Below are 20556 nucleotides of genomic sequence, written 5' to 3'. Positions count from 1 at the left end.
ATAAATATCATTAAAATGGTTTTGGTTGATTGTTGGTTATTGTGCTTCTGCAGTTATCACAAACTTTCCCCAGCAGGGGGAGCCCGTGTAAGACTTAACACTGGAAGGACATCTGTTTTGAATGTACCCTCAGTGCAAATTATGCTATTGACAGTGAGTCCATTATAGCACAAGAGGCTTTTGTGTCCCACTCCCCATTTATACCATCTTATCTATCAACTTTCATCTTTATCTATCCACTTTCTTTCTTAATACCTACAGTTGCTCTGCCTTCGTCTTATTGTGTGGTTAGACTTCACATAAAAATAAATCCTCATCCATGACAGCATTCAGTTTCATAATTTATGACAAGTAAAAGAAAAAAAAAAAGATGTAAAGCCCGAAAAGGCAGCAAGTGATGTATTAAATCAATAAAATTCTGCCTCAAAACTAAAAACAGTTAATATAAAATGGAGAAAAAGTAAAACTAATGTCTGGATTTTTACCAGTGTGTTCAACCAGAGAATTGCAACTTTGGAAATATTTATCTAAATTATAATCTAAAGCTTGATTATATTACCAGCTGACAGTAAAAGTAACAAATAAAGAATAAAAATAAAGAAATCAAGAAATGAGATTGGAGCTGCAATGAAGAAAAAGCCCAAACAAAAACAACAGAGTTTCAATAATTAAGTTACTTTATTATGTTTCTTAAAAAATTACAATAACAGCACAAAAATGGTTAACAGCAGCTAGCCAGGCAAGCGAGTGTCCAGGGCCGCTAATTGCCTTAAACTAGCAGCAGAGATAAACCAGTCTGTGTGTGTGTGTGAAGGAGGAGGGGGGTGTTGTATCTGGGGTCCACTCTCCTACAGTCTGATTGCCACCTTAATTGCTGCAACCGTACTCACCACCATCAAGCAGAGGGCAGCATAACACAGGGTCACCACGGGGTGAACCTCCACTGGTCCACAAACACCAGTAACCAAAACAAAAAAGGGAGTTACTAAACATACTTTGGATAGTGAGTGTACAATAAATCAACTTCCCCACAAAAATACAACCTGAAAGTCAAGGGGGGATTGAGCAATGGGCTTCAGGTGTCTTTATTCAAGCGCCGATTGAGAAATTAGAGGAGGAGCCAGGGTTTATCTAAGCGGGGCACGTTTCAGTCTACAATTTCCCCTCAACACTAGCAAAATGAACACTGATTAGGTGATATCAAAACTTATTTTAATACTATAACTTATTTTTCGCAGTAATCATTTTGATTTAACCTACTTGACACTAACTGGTAAAAAATCATGCTGTCTGGACAGTCTGCACACAACAAGCTGCCAAGTGTTTCAGAAATATGAGACAGTGGCTCGAGCTCCTTAAATGACATCATGCAGAGCCAAGCCAGTAAAACCCAGTGAAGGCTGGAGGAAAGTGCTTCAAAAACAACCACGCTATCTGCTGTACTATCTGCCAGCAAGAGTTACTTTTGCAGCATAAGTTATGCATAGTATGTGCATTTTACTTTGAAACAGCTGTGGTTGTGTCAGAGTACAAAACAATACTTCAGTTTATTACAAAACCTATTGCATTGCATTATTGTAGTGCTTCAACCTGTTTATCTGGTTATTATCCACAAGCATAATTACAAATATACTGTCATTTTTTTCCACAACCTGGAAATCTAACAATTATTCTTGCTAATTAACTGATAGATAATAAATATTAATTAGCAAATTGTTTAATAAACATCAATTTATCCATTGCTGTACTTCTCTGTGTGAAGGGAGACTTACCATAAAAACGGAATAAAAAAGTAACAATAACATGAGGCATGTAGTTAAAATGAAGTTGTTGTAACATATGCAACAAAGAGAAATTCAGTATTTGTATAACTGTATAATTGTTAAAACCAAAATTGTAACATTGACATGTTGAATTATTTTGCAACAGATGTTTGCTTGACAATAAACAATCAGATGTCAGATATACTAAGACTAAGATTACTAGCCCTATCAGCAACTAGTCCTGGGTCAGATTAGCGACCTGTCCAGGGTGTACCCCGCCCCCCCTCTCCCTATGGTAGATGGGATCGGTTCCAGCCTGCCGGCAACCCAGATAAGGATAAGCAGAAGAGAATAGATGGATGGATAAATGGATGGATGGACAAGCAGCATAAATAAAAGAAGCTACAATGAGACTAATTTCAAAATTCATTCATGCCAGTACTTCCCCCTAGTCATCCTGAATTATGATGTCACAGCAATTTATTCTCAGTTCCTTGCTAATTCTTTCCCAAACCCTTACTCCCTTGACAGAATACACTGTTTTACAGCAGTCTTCACTAATTCTTTTTGACCATATATATTTTTTCTTAAACGATACAGACAGTCTTTGGATACTTCCTGGTGATTTTTACATTAAAATCATGCTGTGGATCCGTCTGCCAAACCTGACAGCCTGTGTTTCTCCTGGACTCTGCTGCCCTGCTTGGTGGCTGGCTCGCTCTGTGTTGTTGTCATTTTCTGATTGTGGTTTTCAATTTTTCAGCTCTTAAACGTGTAATGTTTCAGGACATTTTGTTCTTGCTGTTCTTCCTTCCTGCAGCTCATTGTAATTTGCCAAACATAAGAGAGCATCAAGCTCATGCTTTTATAGTCTATTGTCAAAATGCTCTTATGTATAATCAGTGATGAAAGCAGCTCTGTGAATGCTGCATGAGTGCCTGCACTCTATAAACCCAATGAAAGGCTTTCAAATGGACAAAATCTGTTGCAACCACTGATAAAACCCACTGTGGTCCCATTATAAACAATATCTTTGATCTGTGTGCACATCTAAAATTTGTCAGCCACTGAAAGAAAGCATACAGAAAGGGATGAGAGCGAGCTTTTCAGGGTCGCCATCGCTGTGGCTAATTTAAGGTAAAATAGCATAAACTGACCTTGGGATGTCCTTAACAGGAGGTTTAATGACTTTGGAAATCTCCTTTGTTCAGTTCATTAAACCTTAGTCACGTGTCGCCTTCTTGTTTTCTTTCTTTCGTCAGTTCTTCTTTCTCCTTCTTTTTTCCCGTGTCCAGATGTTTCATTTAATAACATCAAAGCCCCCCTCACTCTGTCTGTCTGAAGCTGGGTGAATCACCAACGTATAAAAAGGAGGAAAATGCTGACATACCTCCAGCTGCAATGGAGAATATCGTCTCTGAGATAAGACCTAAATCTAATGTTTAGATCAAACTCAACAGCAGCCATTAGCCCTGATTGTACCTCTGATAGTTTTGATTCATCATAAGAGCATTGTCACTTTAGAACAGTTAAAGATGTATCGTTCCTCCAAAAAGCTGCTGCATGATTTGCTCTTGCTTTTTGTGTTATTTAGGGTGGTTTAGACTCCCTTCCTCACTCACATTCCTGGTTAGCTACTGCATGAAAATACTGAATTATTGTGTCTGGGAGTGGAGTAAGTGCATGCTGTTGACTTTGGATGCTACTGAGAGCATAGCTGATTTGGTTTATTACACCCTCTTGGAAAGGATGTACCACCTTTTATGAAGATAATGCTGTAGTGGTCATCAAGCTGGCTGTGTAAAGCCAAAATTTACCTAATTTTTTTATGTTGTCCAGAACAAAGGAGATCCTGCTGCTCATCATCTCTGACATTTTTTGGGGCTCAGCATAGATATTTTAATGCTTTAAATTAAAAAAAAAAAAAAAAGCTCACAGACCAGTAACACACCATTAATCACCATTGCCCATCTCACTTCATAATTCAATCCTCATGATGGAAACATTATGAGGATTTTTTCTTATGACTAAATTTGGGAACTAAAATTTGGGGGTAAAAGAAAAGGAAAAAGAAGCGGGCCAGTACAGAAACATCATATGAAGTCAGTGGGTTGGTTAACCGCTGCCTGTGCACTTCATCTATCCAGTCTGAGCCTGACGTTCAGTGCAGTAACATATTCAAGATGTTTATGAGAGTTTGTCTGACTGGATAACTAAAACTAGACCAACAGACATTTGGCATGTCTGGATTTATGGGTATTGTTTTAAACACCAAAGTCACTCTGGTTTCTTGAAACAATCACTAAGTGAAACCTCTGTTAGAAAGATTGATAGTTGCCATCTCAGCCCATTGATGGTGTTCCTGTTGAAATGAGAACCACGTTTTCCACAAGCAAAGTCAAAGGATTTTGCTGTTTCTCCCCCGAAAGGGATGAATCAGCAGTAATTTTATTTAGTTTTTTCCCCAGTGCCATCAGTTCTTCCACCATCTGCAGCTGCGTGAAGCTTTTGCACATTTTGACGAAATGGTTTAGTAGATCTGGACAATCATGTATTCATCTGATTTAAAGTTAAAGTATGTGTTGATTGTTAAATGTTGCTTATTTATAATGTGTGGTAGGACTGGCTGGAGGTCAGTATACTGTTTCACAATTGTCCATTAATGTCTCTGCCTCTTAGCTAATTTTTCCTTTATTATGCTTCAATATTTCACACATATTTGGTTAACCTAATACTAAACGAATTAAATAAATTAAACAGACTAACTAAACATTTTAGTTTAATATTTTAATTCTGGACATATTACTAAGTTACTGAGTAAAGCTAAGCAAGCTAACAACAAAATTTTGAGCCTTGGATATAGAATTAAATGTAGCCTAATAATAAATAAAACACACCGGCTTGTAGCTTCACACAATCCAGTTTTTACAAATAGTAAGCGTAAAAGCTCGAGGGGACCCAAGACGACCCTTTACACGACTAGGGTTGCCAACCGTCCCTTAAAAAACGGAATCGTCCCGTATTTAGAAACAAAAGCACACGTCCCGTGTTGAGCTAATAAGGGACGCACTTTGTCCCGTAATACAGTGAGAATCAAAAGTAGTCTATAAATGTTAATGGAATTAACGCTTTGTTTGAAAGCATAACTCCCAGCCCCTCTCCTGCTTTGTGACCAATGAGCTGACAGCACACTTATGACAATTCAGATTACCGCTCATCTCATTGGTCGAGGAAAGGTCGCTTGCGGAGAAAATACCGGAAGACAACAGATGACCACAACAAGAAGCATGGCCAACAGGGAAACAAACGCCGACACTGCGGTCTCGGACGACAGTACACCTAAAGCTGGGCAGACACTGTGTGATTTTTTCAGTCGCGTTATTCAGCTCCTGCTCAAACTGCACGATTGACTCGCAGGGGTTAGAAGTTGGTAGGTCACGATGCAGGTCTCACACTATACCACCCGATGCTCTGATGCGACCCGAGTGCTCACACTGTGCCTCCATAACATGAAGGTTATAACAGAAAATCTGTCGCTCTGTCTTTCACTCACACAGACACACAAACCACCACCATCAACTTTGCTAAATTGCTAATGAAAAACATTGATCAGGCAGCTGTGAATGAGCAGCAGTGTAAATCCAACTATTTTCACGGTTGTTGTGGTCGTGATAATTTTGTGATGCCACATCGAAAAGGCTCGGATGAGCTTTCCGAAGTTCTACAAGTTGTGCCTCCATCGCTTGTGTCCAGATCACACGCTGCACAGCCGAGCTGCTCCGTCTTTTTCACCGACGTTTACGTGTTTGCGCGTGAGCAGTGTGAGCGGCTCACGAGCGATTGATGATCGGGAGCTGCTCGAGGTGTTAATCGCTTCTCGTTACCCCACGTATACTACACGATGCACGATGAAGGCCAAAATTGGGCCGATCACCAAATCGGTCGCACGACTCAAAAATCGTCTCAAAATGGGCCAGAAGCCCAGCATTAGAGCAGCAATGTTTGTTCGCTCAGAGAAAGAAAAAAAGGCTGCAAAAGCACAGGGAGGAATGGGAAAAGGGAAACACCTGGCTGGAAAAGGTCACCATAACACCTATAAAGCGCACTGCACTGTGTGCCGGCGCACTTTTTCCATAGGCATGCTTCTAATGGTGGGCACATGAAGAACATGAGGGGCGTGAAAGCTCAGGGAACCCTTAACCAATTTCTTGTCCACCAGGCCACGGCAGAAGCAGATATGGTATGTAAACACTGGTTTGTTTTTTAAACCCTCTGGTTAAGGTTAATATGGGCATGTGCAGTGAATATCAGCGCTATGTGGCCAGAAGTGTGATAATATAATTTATTTTGTGTAATAAACAACTGCAAGGATAGATGATTACAACAAATAGATGACTAATACATAAAAGTAATACATAGATGAATAATGATGATGAGTTATGATGCGTAATCATGGGAACAAGTGGGTTTACAAACAGGAGCAGCTGATTAGCATTAGAAAAGCTGAAATAATACCTCAACTGAAGCCAATTGTACTAAATGCACTAAATGTGCACAGTTACAAGAATATTTTTCGTTCTATTGCTTTCTATTAATTTATATAATTTTAAGTTAAGCAGGACAGAGTTCTTTTAAAGAAAGATTTACTTTTATTCTCAAAAGTTAAGCATGACAGGCTTCTGTTTAAGAAAGAGACCTGTTTTACTGTGTTAATGTTGTCATTTTGAGCTAAAAATAAATGGCTAAATGATCATTTGTTTCCCATATGGTCATATCACAAAGAATATGCATCTGCTTAAATCAAATTCAAGTCAAATGGTTAAAAAATAATTTCACACACACAAAAAAGAGCTACCACACTGGGAAGGGTGAAGACAACTAGGTTGCCCGGCCCTGGCCACGAGGTGTCCCTTATTTATTTTTCAGGGAGTTGGCAACCCTATACACGACCCTATGAGTGAAACTGTTAAGGTTCGTTAAAATTAAGACAGCAAGCTGTATTTTAAAGTTTGGTGTATGGGTAACACCTTTTAACAAATGGCCGATCCATAAAGAGTCACAGAAATATAAATGGAAAAACAAATGTAAAAGATACAAAGTTAAATATGGATTGCTGTGGAGTCAAACTGCTCCCGTAGAAACTGAGAAGGCTGTTTCACCTGCCATGAATGTCATTGACTGGTAGCCAAGTTGCTGTTAGCCATGATGCGATAATTAGCAGCATAGCTAAATTGAGCTAATTAACTACCTATTTGCAATTTTTCCCCGCTTATCTATATCAGATTAGTCAACTTAAATTATCCCAAGACACTAAATAACTCTACATATACAGAGAGAGTTTAAAAAAACTATGCTACATGAAAATAAACCTAGCTAAACTGCTAGCTACAGATATGAAGCTAATACCATAATGCGGCTGCAACGAACATTTTAAATTCATGTTCTGGTCTAGTATTTTCATTTTTTTTTAAATACATGTAAACACTTTGAACTTTATTTTGTTAAGATGAAATTTTCTAAGCATTTAAAGAAAGAATGAATGAAACATGCTGATCGGTATTCTCTTCGTCCGCATGGCTACTTGTTGCTTTCTGTTCCATTTGCCCGAACTGAACTTGGTAAAAGAGCTTTTGTCCATTTAGCACCCTTGGCCTGGAACAAACTGCAGAAGGAATGGAAAATGACTGAATTCATTTCATTAAGTGCTTTTAAATCTAAACTACAAATCCTTGAGGCCAAGTCCATAACATGTAACTGTTTCAATTAGATTGATTGTCATTTTAACTGACTTTTTTATTTTTATTTTTATTTGAATTTAATTTTTTATTTTATTTGTATTCTTTCACTTATTGTTGCATGTGTGTTGTTGCTGCCTGTGTTTGAGTAATTTCTGTAACTGTGAGACATCTGCTGCTGCCTATCTTGGCCAGGTCTCCCTTGAAAAAGAGGTTTTTAATCTCAATGGGATCTTCCTGGTTAATAAATAATAAAGGTTAATAAATAAATAAATAAATAAATAAATAAAAGAAAGCTAAACTAAGATAGCAAAGCAGCTCCAGTGAATATGTTCATGTTTTTATTGTTTTTCAATAGGCGTATTTATACATCTATTCATCATTTAGTTGCACTTAAGTAAGGTTTAAGAATCTAAAGTGAAGCTAAGATACACAAATGATTTTTTAAATAGCTCCCATAAAGCTTGGTTATGCTGATCATAAGAAATTTGTTTGTTTGATATTTGTTAGTTTTTTTGTTTCCTTTCTTGCATATAGCATTCTGCTAATGCATGCCCAATTTTCAATTAAGGACTTCAAACAGAAAAAGAGTCCTTTGGTGGCACACATTTACCAATAATAACTAGACGTCAAAACCTAAAATGAAAACTGGTTTTGGTGGTTTTATTCGTAAAATCAAAATGGTTCCCTTCCTCAAAACCAGCATTTTTGGACTACAGCACTTCAGGGGATCTTTCATTCTGGACTTTCTTATGTGCAACTCCAATGAAATCAAAGTACAGAGAGTGTGCGTTCTTGATACTGCAAGAGTTCTTTGTATAAATTAAATCATGCTAAGCTATGATGACTAAAGCATCTGGAGAAGTCTAAGTATATTTCACAAGCTAAACCAAACCACATCTAAAATGCATGATGAATCAGGGTCATATAAATATTACGCCTACAAGATAGATTACTGGAAAGTAGGCTACCTAACGGCAATGACTTTCAGCAAGCACTGACCTAATTTATCTGACAATTAGTTCAACAGTTCACCAGTTTAAGTTCAACATAAAATTTCCCATGTCATACATAGCAGATAATCTTATTTCACAGAATCAACAGAAATCTTCTAGAAGGTTTCCTCGTGCACAGTCAGTATATAATGATGTTGCTGACAGTGCTATGGTACCCTTTGAAGTTTCATGTGTGTACCCAGCTGGGGAGAGTAACGTGTTTCCTGGTATGTGTAGTTTTGTGGGCACATGAAAGCTTCTTTACAGCCACGTGTTGATCAGCTCAGGAGAAATGGTTTTTGATTAAAAGCTTCCATGGATGGCTGGGTCCTTCACTGTGTGCTCACCTTGGAAGTAGAATAGAGGAATTTCTCATTGCTATGGGAATGTCCACTGTAAATAAGAAGCATGACAGAAAATGGATTTTTATTTAAATTTTATGTTTTGCACTGATGAATAGCTGATGCATCAAATGTTTAGCCACCAATGCTTATTAGATTTCTAGCTAATAGTTTGGGATTAGGAGTGATTGGGGCTAGCACATTTCCCCAGTATGAAATATTAATCTCTCTTTTGTTCTGATGAGGGAGTTAAAGAATTTCTTGCGATGTGTTGGTGATTTCAGTCCTCATCTAAATTCCCAAAACATGAAGTTATCTGGTTCCAATTATTTTTTCCTCATGCAAGCTGATTTTCTGGAAATGTGATCTCCAAACATCACTGAATGGAAAGAGGATAATTTAGTAAACATTCCAAAAGCACATTCAGTCCATATGCCATGCAATATGAATAGATTTGAACCCACATATAGAAATTTGGTCAGGTTGTTTTCATTTCATTTTTATGGCTTTTTAAAAAATGGTATAAATCTACAGTCCTAAAGTAAACAAGATGAAAGTACTTTAGAGTCTGGAAAAGGTGATTTGGAAACATGATTCACTTTAGAATTGACTGACAGCGCTCACGAACTTGGACGTTTTGAATGCATTTCAAAATATAAATGTAATGTAATGAATGTAATGTTTAAATGAAACCACATGGCAATCCTGGATTTTTTGCCTTTAATCAAATCATCACAACAATGAATAAACTTATGTAAATACCCCAAAGCCACAACCCCAAATTAAGGCTTTAAACAGTGTCGTAATTGTTTTTGTAAAAGCCTGACAATACAAGTGCAGCCAAGTCTAGACAACCTTCACCAATAAAACACAAGAACATCTGACTTTTTTTTTTTTTTTTACACAGAACAAGATCAAATAAATAGACCTAAAATGCCCAGAATGAACCAGCAAGAGGGTCCGTGGATACAAAAATGCTGTTGTAGTCTGAAGAATATTCATTGTTGTTGGCTGGAGTTAGTGCCTGTGAAATCAAAGCTATTTCAGGGTGATTTACAGGCTGTAAGTGTCACATTTTGTGTGAAGGCTGACACTGAAGGAGATGGATTGTTTGTCTGAATCAGTTTCATTGGATGTGAGGAGTATGACTGATGCTTCAATCAGTGTTTTTATTGTTGCTATATTGCTTCAGTACTTTGAGCTGTGCAGCTGATAAAGTGTGTAACTAAAAATCAGCAAAATGTTTTCCACATCATATCACTGCCATTCCTTTTCCCTGAAACCAAAACAGGAAAACATCAGAGTAAGCACGGCAAGAAGGTAAATCATGGTTTATATGGAAGGCCAGTCCTGGCAGAAAAAATAGGTTTTTGCTCTTTAACTAAGTTTCCTTAAGCTGACTAACCACAGCAATAAATAAATATGAATCATTCTTCAGTCACAGTTACAGAATGGGACAAAAACAAGTCAACAATAAATGTGAAAAATCAACAGCTCGTGCACCGCAACCCCATTGTTACCTATCATACACTCACTCTTCACATGTCGCTAGTCATATGATCCAGTTATAGTGTCCAATCAGAACAATAAATCAACCTTTCGTGAACAAAGCAATATGGGACTATATAGAACTATGTATACTGTATGAAGAGAAAGGAAATAAACCTGTTTTGTATGGACAGAAACAGATATGTTTATTAATGATATAACCCCCCCCCCCCCCCCATCTATTATTTTAATTTATATGGCACTGATGTTCCCTCAAAGTTAGTTTCTCTTGTAGATAAACATTATGTAAATGGTATTCACAGCAAAAGCTTTACAAATATCAGCTACAATGTGTTAAAATATAAAACTGTAGTTTTGAGTTTTCTTCACAATTTTCAAAGCATTATCACTTATCATTATTATGATACTTATCATTATTATGATAAGTATCCTAATAAGAGATTTTCACTCAACATTATCACAGGTTTTGTGTCATTTATCTTTAAAAATATATTTTCAGTACCATGTAACTCGTTGAGTTTGCTTCTTGTAATTCTATATTTTCTTATATTGACTATTTCTTGGCAAACAAGCATAACTGGCTTCCACACCATTATACCATTACCCAATGAAAAATAGCACTAAAATCCATAGATGAAAGCAAGTGCACAGTTAAAATGTTAAGAGAAGGACCGCCACAATAGGTTTAGTCAGTCATGACCTTTGAGCAAGCTCTGCATAGGAGGGGGCAGAGACAGAGAGGAGAAATGGGTCCAAGAGAGGAATGAAAGAAGGAAAACAGACAGACTGAGGGGGAAAAAGAGAGAGCGAGAGAAAACAGAAAAATGAGAGGTGCGTGTGAGAGAGAGAGAGAGCGCAAAAGAGCTCCTGGCAGAGAGACAGAGACCAAAGAGGAGGGTGCTTGTTTTCCCCACTCTCCTCTGCCTTTGGTTTTAAAATGTGAAACAGCTCTTTGAAGAGAAAGAGAGGGGAGGGCAATCATGTACTTCCACTCTGCTTCAACGATAAGGAGTGTTTAGTGAGCTGAGGCTAACCTAAATACCAAACGCAACACAGAACTGCAGCTAGAGATACAGCTGAGGACCTGACACAACACAGGCATGAACGACATCAAGCTGGCCCTACTGGGAAGCCAGGGGGCTGGGAAATCAGGTAAGTACTTGAGAGTGATTTAGTGATCTATAAGGGAGAAAAAGTGTCTCTTTATACTTGTATCTCAATAAAAACTGTAAAAACTGTCAAGACTGTTGACAAGGAAGTTATGATGCCTTAACTTCAAACCACCTCATTTAACTTGCTTATTTTGCTTATTACCTGAATTTAAACACATGTCTCTGCTAATGTAGTAGTTTGGCGTGTTTTATCATCATTTTATTTTTTAATCAATTGGTCAACAAATGTCATCAAGTTCTTAATTTTATGGTTATATGCTACATTGTGTTGTTTTTGCTTAGCTATCAGTCAAAAACTCAGTTTACAGTACAGTGCATAAGATAACTGGTAAATCAGAGTTGGTATTTGTTCTTGAAAAACTGATAATTAAATATTATCAAAATTGTTGCTAACTAAAATTAAAAACAATAAAATGATAAAGTGACAAATTGTGGCTGATTTAACATGTTTGAATTTCCCCTCTCAGACATTCAGTGTCTCAGTTATATTAAATTTAGGGCTAAAGATTTTGTAATTATTATAGAACATACACAATGTAGCTTAACACACTTTTCTGAGGTGAGCTAAAGATTTTAAAGAATGTGACTCACGGCTCTATCTCAGTACGATCCTGCTCTGCATAGTTTGGGCGAACTTATCATGGTCTTCATCAAAAGAGACGCTGGACAGAATTATGTGCATAAATACTTTAGAGAGGTTATTACATATGTGCTCTAAACAGTAATGCAGATGTGTAAAACAACAAAAGCTCTCCATCATATAATGATTTAACAGCTATTTAGTTCAATTCGGGTGTCTTTATATTGCACCAAACCATAACAACTGTTGTGTCGAGGTACTTTATAATGTAAAGAGCTGACAGTATTCTGAAGAAAACCTCAACAAGCAAGCAAACTCCTTTGAGCAAGATTTTGGCAACAGTGGAAAGGAAAAGCTCCCTTTTAACAGGAAGAAAACTCGGCAAAAAACAGGCTCAGGGAGGCGCTGCAATCTTCTGCGATCTGAAAAGAAGTTTTGGTGGTTTTTTGTTGTTGTTTCTAACTTTCCAGTCAAACATGATGATACTGCTGAGACTGTGAACTATCTGAGATCTGTCTATTTTTTCTTCTACCAAAGGAAAGTGTAATTTCTGGATAGATCTCTTGATTGCAATATGGTAACACTTGAAAACATGTCACTTTAACCACAAAACAAGTTTTGTTTAAAATTTTTGAGGGCGTACTTTTTAACTAGCCAGCCATGGAGCATGAGAGCTGATTTTTGATTCAATTCAGTTTTATCTATACAGCTCCAAATCACAACAAAAGTAACCTCAAGGCGCTTTGGTAGACCCTACAATAATGCATACAGAGAAAAACCCAACAATCATATGATCCCCTATGAGCAAGCACTTTGGTGACAGCGGGAAGGAAAAACTCCCTTTTAACAGGAAGAAACCTCCGGCAGAACCAGGCTCAGGGAGGGGCGGAGCCATCTGCCGCAACCGGTTGGGGAGAGAGAAGGAAGACAGATTTTTGTTCTTGTAAACTTTGACAAGAAAAGGTGATTGAAAAGTGTGATTAACTATGAATATTCCCACAGAGCCCAACCACAATCAATTCACAGAGTGGAAAAATCTCTTCTTAGTGTTTCTTGACACTTCTACAGGCTACAGCTAAAACTTAAATCAGAGCTAAGCAAATCACCAGGGTACCACCAGGTTTATGCTGGGTTCATGTCATACCCTTAATGAAAACAGCAGAAATGACTGGGTGCGTGACTATTATGGTGCAAGTACAGCTCATTCAGAAACATAGTAAACAAAAAATAAACATTAGGTTGAATGATAGCAGAAATTAATATTAATTAATTGCATGTCACTTTTTTTGGCATGCGATTTTAACTGTTATTTGCCGTCCAGGAAGAGTGGCCTTGAGAAATGAAAAGTAATTATTTTTAGTAGTGAACACTTCCAAGTTTGAATAAACATGTTTCTCTTTTCTTCCAGCATTGTGTGAGCTCTGGTTTTGCATTACATAACCAAAGACAACAGTGGATTATTGGCTCCATTCACTGAGGTTTAACTAAACTAATAAGACCATTTCTCCCTCCAGAGATTATCTGCCTTTGTTTTAAAACTCCTCAGTCACAGGGCTTAGTTCAAGGCTGGACAGAGGAAAGCACAACATGTTTTATCAATAAGTCAGTCGGCCTGCTGCTCCACCTGTGGTGTTGTTTAGAGTGTAATTTGATCTTGGCTTTCACTGACTTTGATGTGTCGCAGTGATAGTTTGTTATCTTGTTTTTTTGCTTGTTTTTTTCTGTGTCTATTTTAAGTTTCATGTGTCCATATTGGATCATTTAGTATTTTTTATGGGTTCTTCGGAGAACCAGTTCATGCAACCATACTTCAGTTCTCCTGTTTGGACACACTTCAGATTGGATTTTTAAGCTCTTGTTAAAAATGCTGTCTAGGAGAAAGCATTACTTATGATTCTGCTTCTGTCTGTGAGAGGGTGGTTCAGACTGTACTGTACAAACCTTTTAAAACAATGGGACATGGCCATTCTTGGTGCTTGGCAGTGAAGCAGAGCCGTTACCTTGGTGATGCTGTAGCTTATGGAAGCTGTATGTGGGTGCTTGAGTTCATTCGACATGTTTTTCTGCTCCCTTCTGCTCTATTTGTTGCTTTCAACACGTCTTTTATCGTTGAATGTATCTTTATGTGACAATGGAACCAGGACAATTCCTATTGTGTTAAGTCCTAAGTGTTGAATGTCCACATCCATGTTTGTGTGTCACCGTGTCCTAACCTCTGTACAACCCCTCAAGAGGCCCACTATTAGGAGCAAGCTTCCAGAGTTCAGCACTTGAAACTTCAGCCTTTAATTGAAATTGATTGTCTTGTGGGACCAAAACTGGCCCAGTCAGTCAGTTTTATGTGTAGCTTGCAGTGTAGAGGCAAAGCACAGGCTGGGGGGGATTTAACTATTCAGCTTGCCAAATATGCACACAGACCTTCCAGGAAAGCCGTGCAGCATTCTTTTATGTGGGGCTTCAGTTTCATCGCTCCAATCCTGGAGACATTTAACACGGTGTTGTGCCTGCTGGGGTGAACAAGGCTCCCCCACCCCCTTCTTCACTGAGTGGGATGAGTGTGTAATGATGCCATGATTCATTTTATTGTTTTCCATTTCATCTCCTTTCTCCAGCTGTCCTCGTGCGCTTCCTGACCAGACGCTTTATTGGTGAATATGCCTCAAATACCAGTAAGTGTTTCCAGATTTCATATAATGGCACTTTGATGAGGTTTTGGTCTAGAAGATTGCTCTCATCCACTTAGAGATGCAACATTTTCACCTGTGCATTCATGGACAAGGAAAATATTGTTCTTTTGGGTAATAAAAATTTTGCAGGCAGGTAATGTAGACAATCCTCTCGTGTAGCTGTTTTGACACAGCTTCCAGTGTTTTAGCTCAACATTTCTGATAGTATAGTTGGATATCTAATGGATTTGTATTTTTATACTATTTTCTATTTGTATTTATCATAAAGATGCTGTTATCCTATATCCTTTAATGTAATGATGTAATTGTGGTTTTCACTGTTTTCATTACCACTTTAGGCATTGATGCTTCTAGCTCTGTTAGCCGTGATTACAAGTCATGAAGTGAATAGACATGGAAAGTTAAAATAAATAACAATAAAGTCAAAATATATACTTGTGTATGTATGTCTGACCCATCACAACTTTTTAATTATGCTTGATACACTAGCAGTCCAGTTCCTGTAAAACAACAACAACAAAAACAAACTTTGTAGTAAAAGTAGATTCATGACAAATTCATGGTAGGTAATGTTAATACCTGGTAATAGATTTGTGTCTTGAAAGTCTTACTAAAAACTGATGAAAGTCCCAAACACCACATTTTTGACATGTTCCATGTGTAATTTTGACATCCATCAATAATATAATATAATAGTTATTTATGCATTTTGTATCTCCTCCACAGACTCTTTGTACCACAAAAGACTGTCGATCGATGGCAGGCAGCTGAATTTGGAGGTTTTTGACCCCTGCTCTCAGGTAAGACTCTTGTTTTTAGTATTAACAGAAATATATTAGAAAAGCAGAGCTGCAGCAGGACCACCAACTTTTCCCGTTGTTCTTCTAACATTTCATCTGGAGGACCACCGACAAACCACTGACAGGAAACAAACCGAAAAAATGAAAATCTGACACTGATGAGAATAATGCCTTTTCAAGAAAATTCACCTAAACTACTCATAAAGAAAGTCAATTTTTACATTCTTGAGTAATTTTGTTTGACTGTCGGGCCATAACCAAAATTTGGTTTGCCTTCATCTATCTATCATCTATCTATCAAAACAGTGGTTTGTTTTCAGGCTGCTGGAGAGCTGCCTGTGGCTTAGCTGTGGTTATGTGTTCACTTAGAGTTAGCAAGTGTGGGAATATAAGGATTTATGAGAGTATCCTGAGGAGATGAATGTCCCTTTGAAAAAAAGGGGAGCCATATAAACCTCTTACTTCTCATTCAACAAAACTAAAGACCTGAGAGGGACTTTACTACAATGTTAGTGTTTTATTGGAGTACCCTGGCTCAGGAGAACAAAAACCAGTCATTGTCTTTGTCATTTAGACCCCCTGTAATATTGCTGTCCCATAAGGAACACAGAGTCACAATCCAGCCCTTCTGACCCAGACTGCATTAAAAGAAGTCAGTAAAGACAAAAGGTTTAAAATTGGGTTTTATAGCACTCAGGTGTGTCCCCAGGCCTCAAGCCCTTCTTACACTGTTTATGTCAAGGTCACAAGCGCTTGTAGGGTCACTCTGAATTTATTTACTGGTGTCACTGATATTGTTAAGGCACCACTTTGAAATGCTTTCTGGTATTAGTGACTTTCAGCTGCTCACTTGTCACAGAGGGTTGCCACAGCAGCTCTGTGAGTTTCCTTTGGCAGGGTTTTACACCAGATGCATTTTCTGACACTTTCCAAAAGGGATTTGTATCTCTGGATGGAACTGAACCAGCAACCCTCTGCTTGCTGAGCAAATTTGTAAACCAATACGCTATGGATCCATAAAAGGAAAGTGTTTCAATATTACAGGTATGAAAACTAACTGTAAGATGCTTGATTAGCAAAAAGAGCAATAAAATCAAATCTGTATAATCAATGGGAAGACAGTAATGCCAATGTGCATTTGTCAAAAAAGTATAAAAGCAACTCAGTTTTGCTCAAAACAGGGAAATAAAAATACAAATACAAGGTGTTTTCAGCATTGGAACACATCTATAGAAATAATAATGGTATCCAGCTATATTATTATAATACCATCCATAGAAAGTGACACAGTGTAAAGGATACAGGCTCCAACTCTTTTTTCTTGCTCCATAGGAAAAGCAACCCAGTTGGCACGTTGATTCGGGACAAACTGGATGATACCAACATAAAAGCACATGCTCTTCTTGGCAGGGTTCGGAGGCCAGGTGTATACTTGAAGAGCCAGTGGACTGGGCAGATGGCTTTGTGGTGGTGTACAACATCAGTGACCGCACTTCCTTCATTAATGCCAAAAACATCCTGCGGCAGATTCGGGAGACACGCATGGAGAACTGCAAAGGGTCAGCAGAAACTTAATAACAGATGCTGCTGACATATAATGGATGTTTGGATTGGTTGTTATTTAACAGTAATTCTGGGTGCTACAACAATGCCTGTTTTGAAATGGAGGCAAAATCCTACATTCAATTCTACAATTTCAAATGTCAGATGAAATCCTCGTGCAAAGAATCAGTAATCAGAGGTTTAAAGTAAAGTGGCAAGTCCGGAAAATGATGTACACCCACTTGTCCATATATAGTAAAGTGCTATATAAATACAGGCCATATGAACTGAACATGCTGCAAATGCTCCAGGAAAACAACAAAACAGAGTATCTGTGCCCTAGGTTCTTTGTAACTGGACATGAATCTACATGCATTTTTGAATTTGAGGAATGCTGGGAGTCCTGACTGCCCTCCTACAAACTCAAACTCATAAATGATTCATGATTTACAGGGATTGCCAGCGCAGGTGTCTGATAAATTTAAGCGTGAAAAAAACAAACAAACAGGCCATCCACATCTATCAGGCTGCCTGGCAGCATGCCAAGGCATCCTGATAACATGGAGGGAAGAGCTGTGTAGCCTAATGACAGGTATTTGAGAATAAATATAGGTGTAGATCACAAGTGGAACTGTTGGATTGTGTGAATGTAAATCAAGCCCAGCTAGTCGAAACATCTGCTTTACGCTCAGAAAGATAGGATAGGTTGCTTAATAGCCAAAATTGTTGCAATGTTGTTGCAAAAGCACTCAAAAGCTGTAAAATAAAACGCATTTGCCTCTGCATCCTCTTCATATTGCTATCCTCAGTCATCTTGCAGGCTGATGGTGTTAACGCCTCCCTGCTGTCTTTTTTTCAGGGAGATGGATGTTCCTGTTTGCCTGGTTGGCAACAAGCAGGACCTCTGCCATGCTCGTCAGGTGCGTGAGGATGAAGGCCGCGGTCTGGCGCAGGAAAACCGCTGTAATTTCCAGGAGGTCTCAGCAGCCGAGAGCTACCAAGACATTGCCAACCTCTTCACACAGCTCATCCGGCAGGTGATGGAGCATCTGAAGTATCGCGCTGACAGACGACGCTACAGCGGCTCAAAGTCTATGGCCAAACTCATCAACAATGTTTTTGGCAAGAGGAGGAAGTCCGTATGATGATCCCAGTACAGTTAGCAGCTAATCGGACACTGAGATGTCCCTGCTGTACGTGGCCCTTAAGGGGATGCAACCTTAATGTGTTGGGTTTGATGTGTGATGTGTTGGTCTATACACTCAACAGAAAACTGTTGAGTGTATAGACAATGATAGAAACAGTGAACCTCTTTATATCATGAGCAACATGAGTGGTTGGTGGAAAAATTCAGACGGCCATAGTTACTAAATTTACAGGCAAATATATATCTTGGCAAAGTTTTGTTTTTCCTTTGGTTATTTTGACTTTGCCTTGGGTATGTTTCTCTGATGAAAGGGCCAAATACAGTGAGGCAGTCAAAAAAAAGCAGGTATGTTAAATAGAGCAACACTATACAGGAGAGGGAAGCATAAAAAGATATTTACTACATACACTTTTTATTCTTTTTCTCTTAATGTGTATTAACTGAACCTTTGGTGAAATGCCTACTTTTTATATTTAAAGGACCTGTGTGTAGTACCAGCACCTAGAGGATAAAGATTGCAACTAACTGAATACCTGTCACTTTCTAAGCACGTAACTAAACCTAATTTGGCCTCCAAAATAGCCTCTCTATAGAAACAGTTCCACTTGTCCATCATGGGCTGCTATAGAAGCATCAATATGAGGAGCTATGTGTAGGAGCACTTGCTCCCTGTATAAATATGCAGAGGTGAAAAAACATGTTTATTGTTAATTATTAGACCATGGGTTTCCAATCACTGACTGTACTTGGTCACACTTTCCAAAAACAGATCGGATCTGGCTGAGAGACTGAAAACAGACGTGGAACGTGAACATATTCCACAGCAATCAGCAGCTCTTGCAAAAATTGTTTAGTTTGTTTTATTTTAGTTGTTTTAACAGTTTTTAATACTTTACATAGCTACGGCTACTTTCTAAGCAAAATTTCTGTCTGATTTATTGGTGTAGTTTAAACGTATGAAAAAAGGTTACCTTAACACTTCTTATCTTATTCCAACAACACAACATGGGAGGCTGATCAGCTGTCTTTTATTTGTCGAAAGCTTGCACTGCATCACCGACTCCTGCATCAGTACAGTGTAGGCCAACAGTGATGACACTGAATGAAACTTTCAACACCATATTGCATGCCTTCATTTTGTGACTGGTTCAGTTAGCTTTACTTTACCAGAGTATTGCCCCTATAGTTCAGCGTTGTGTAGTCTTTTGCTCAGCGTCCTTTTATACTGGTATAATATTTCAGAGACAGTATAATTGATATTACATGGTTATTTTAAATGCACGTTAAATGTATATTCTCATAGTAATGCCACTCTTTGGAAACCATAATGTTTTATTTACTGGATCACTGAACTGTGATTTGTAATACGCATACTGTGTAAATCCTCTGATTGTCTAATACATAATATGGTTTATTTAACAGCTCCTGCTGTATGAACACTTAGTTTAGCTGTGGTCATTATCACTAAAATGCTGAACGTTACATTTAACACAATTTATTTAGTTGAATGGAAAAGTCCAAAGACATGAACAGGGTTAGGTTAACCCTGCCTCTTCCCCTGTGATAGCAGGGATAGATGTGTGCTTTCTCAGATTCTCAGGTCTTTTTTGGAGATGATGAAGAAGATTATAATACTTAGGGTAGTGATATGTCAAATACAATCAGTGTGTAGTGTGCCTTGGCTTCTCGGTTTGCTTCATTGGCGATGTGTGGTTTAAAAAGACGAAACAACACCAACTTCACAAACCAGCAGCTACATCCATCAGTGTCTGTGCCAAGTGAGAGGCATATACCTATATCAGTGCATGGCTGTGTGGCTGTCTGGCCTTTAACTGACACTCGGACTCTTCCTATGCACCCTTTAGTCTTACTTTATTGTAAAGGTGGAACCTGTATGTCATATGTTGTTGTATCCTGTTTGCTTTTAATGACAGATAAGATAAAATAGTATTTAATTGGACTAGAAAATAATGCATCTATTACAAGGTGATATCAATTTTAATTTAACATTGTTATTGTTGCACATTGTACTCAGCTTCGGTTGTATACTGTATGTATTTTGTATAGATTCAGTATCTTAATCTTGTATTTATTTGAGTTAAAAAAGAAAAGAAGAAAATGCCCTAAAAACTTAACACCATACTGTAGAACTAACACATACCAAATGAGGCCATGAAATTTATTCAACAAAATGCTGTTTTTCTTCTAAAGAAAAACTTCTTCTCAGTTATGTCACCATGATTTTTTACAGAAGGAAAGCACTGTGTATCATGAAAAATATCTTC

The 20556-nt window shown here is 38.0% G+C and overlaps 1 protein-coding gene across 2 annotated transcripts; it reads left to right on the top strand.

Annotated features, from left to right (window-relative positions):
- The first annotated feature begins 11443 nt into the window (after nt 1–11443).
- On the top strand, nt 11444–18269 carry rerglb (RERG/RAS-like b). 2 transcript variants are annotated; one of them, XM_085357722.1, is made up of 6 exons: nt 11444–11495; nt 14708–14770; nt 15479–15582; nt 15958–15960; nt 16993–17141; nt 17984–18269. In XM_085357722.1, the coding sequence occupies exons 1-6, from the start codon at nt 11444–11446 to the stop codon at nt 18267–18269; spliced, it is 657 nt and encodes a 218-aa protein (XP_085213848.1). The 2 variants fall into 2 exon arrangements, with proteins under 2 accessions (XP_085213848.1, XP_085213849.1); XM_085357723.1 differs by lacking the exon at nt 15958–15960 and having other exon boundaries at nt 14708–14764; nt 15509–15582.
- Nucleotides 18270–20556: the final 2287 nt, after the last annotated feature.

This window comes from Diplotaxodon limnothrissa, linkage group LG7, assembly GCF_057381915.1.
Source record: "Diplotaxodon limnothrissa isolate DT_005_m linkage group LG7, D_limnothrissa_male_GT1.1, whole genome shotgun sequence".
Taxonomy (NCBI): domain Eukaryota; kingdom Metazoa; phylum Chordata; class Actinopteri; order Cichliformes; family Cichlidae; genus Diplotaxodon; species Diplotaxodon limnothrissa.
Note: the sequence above shows the minus strand (reverse complement) of the source record. Positions and strands in the feature narration are given on the sequence as shown.

What these genes read in the sequence shown, in the direction of transcription:
- rerglb (XM_085357722.1), top strand. Translation starts at nt 11,444, where the DNA reads ATGAACGACATCAAGCTGGCCCTACTGGGAAGCCAGGGGGCTGGGAAA. An exon ending in TGCCTCAAATACCAGTAAGT is followed by an intron (nt 14,771 to 15,478) that starts GTTTCCAGATTT and finishes ATAATATAATAG; the next exon opens with TTATTTATGCATTTTGTATC. An exon ending in CGCATGGAGAACTGCAAAGG is followed by an intron (nt 17,142 to 17,983) that starts GTCAGCAGAAAC and finishes TCTTTTTTTCAG; the next exon opens with GGAGATGGATGTTCCTGTTT.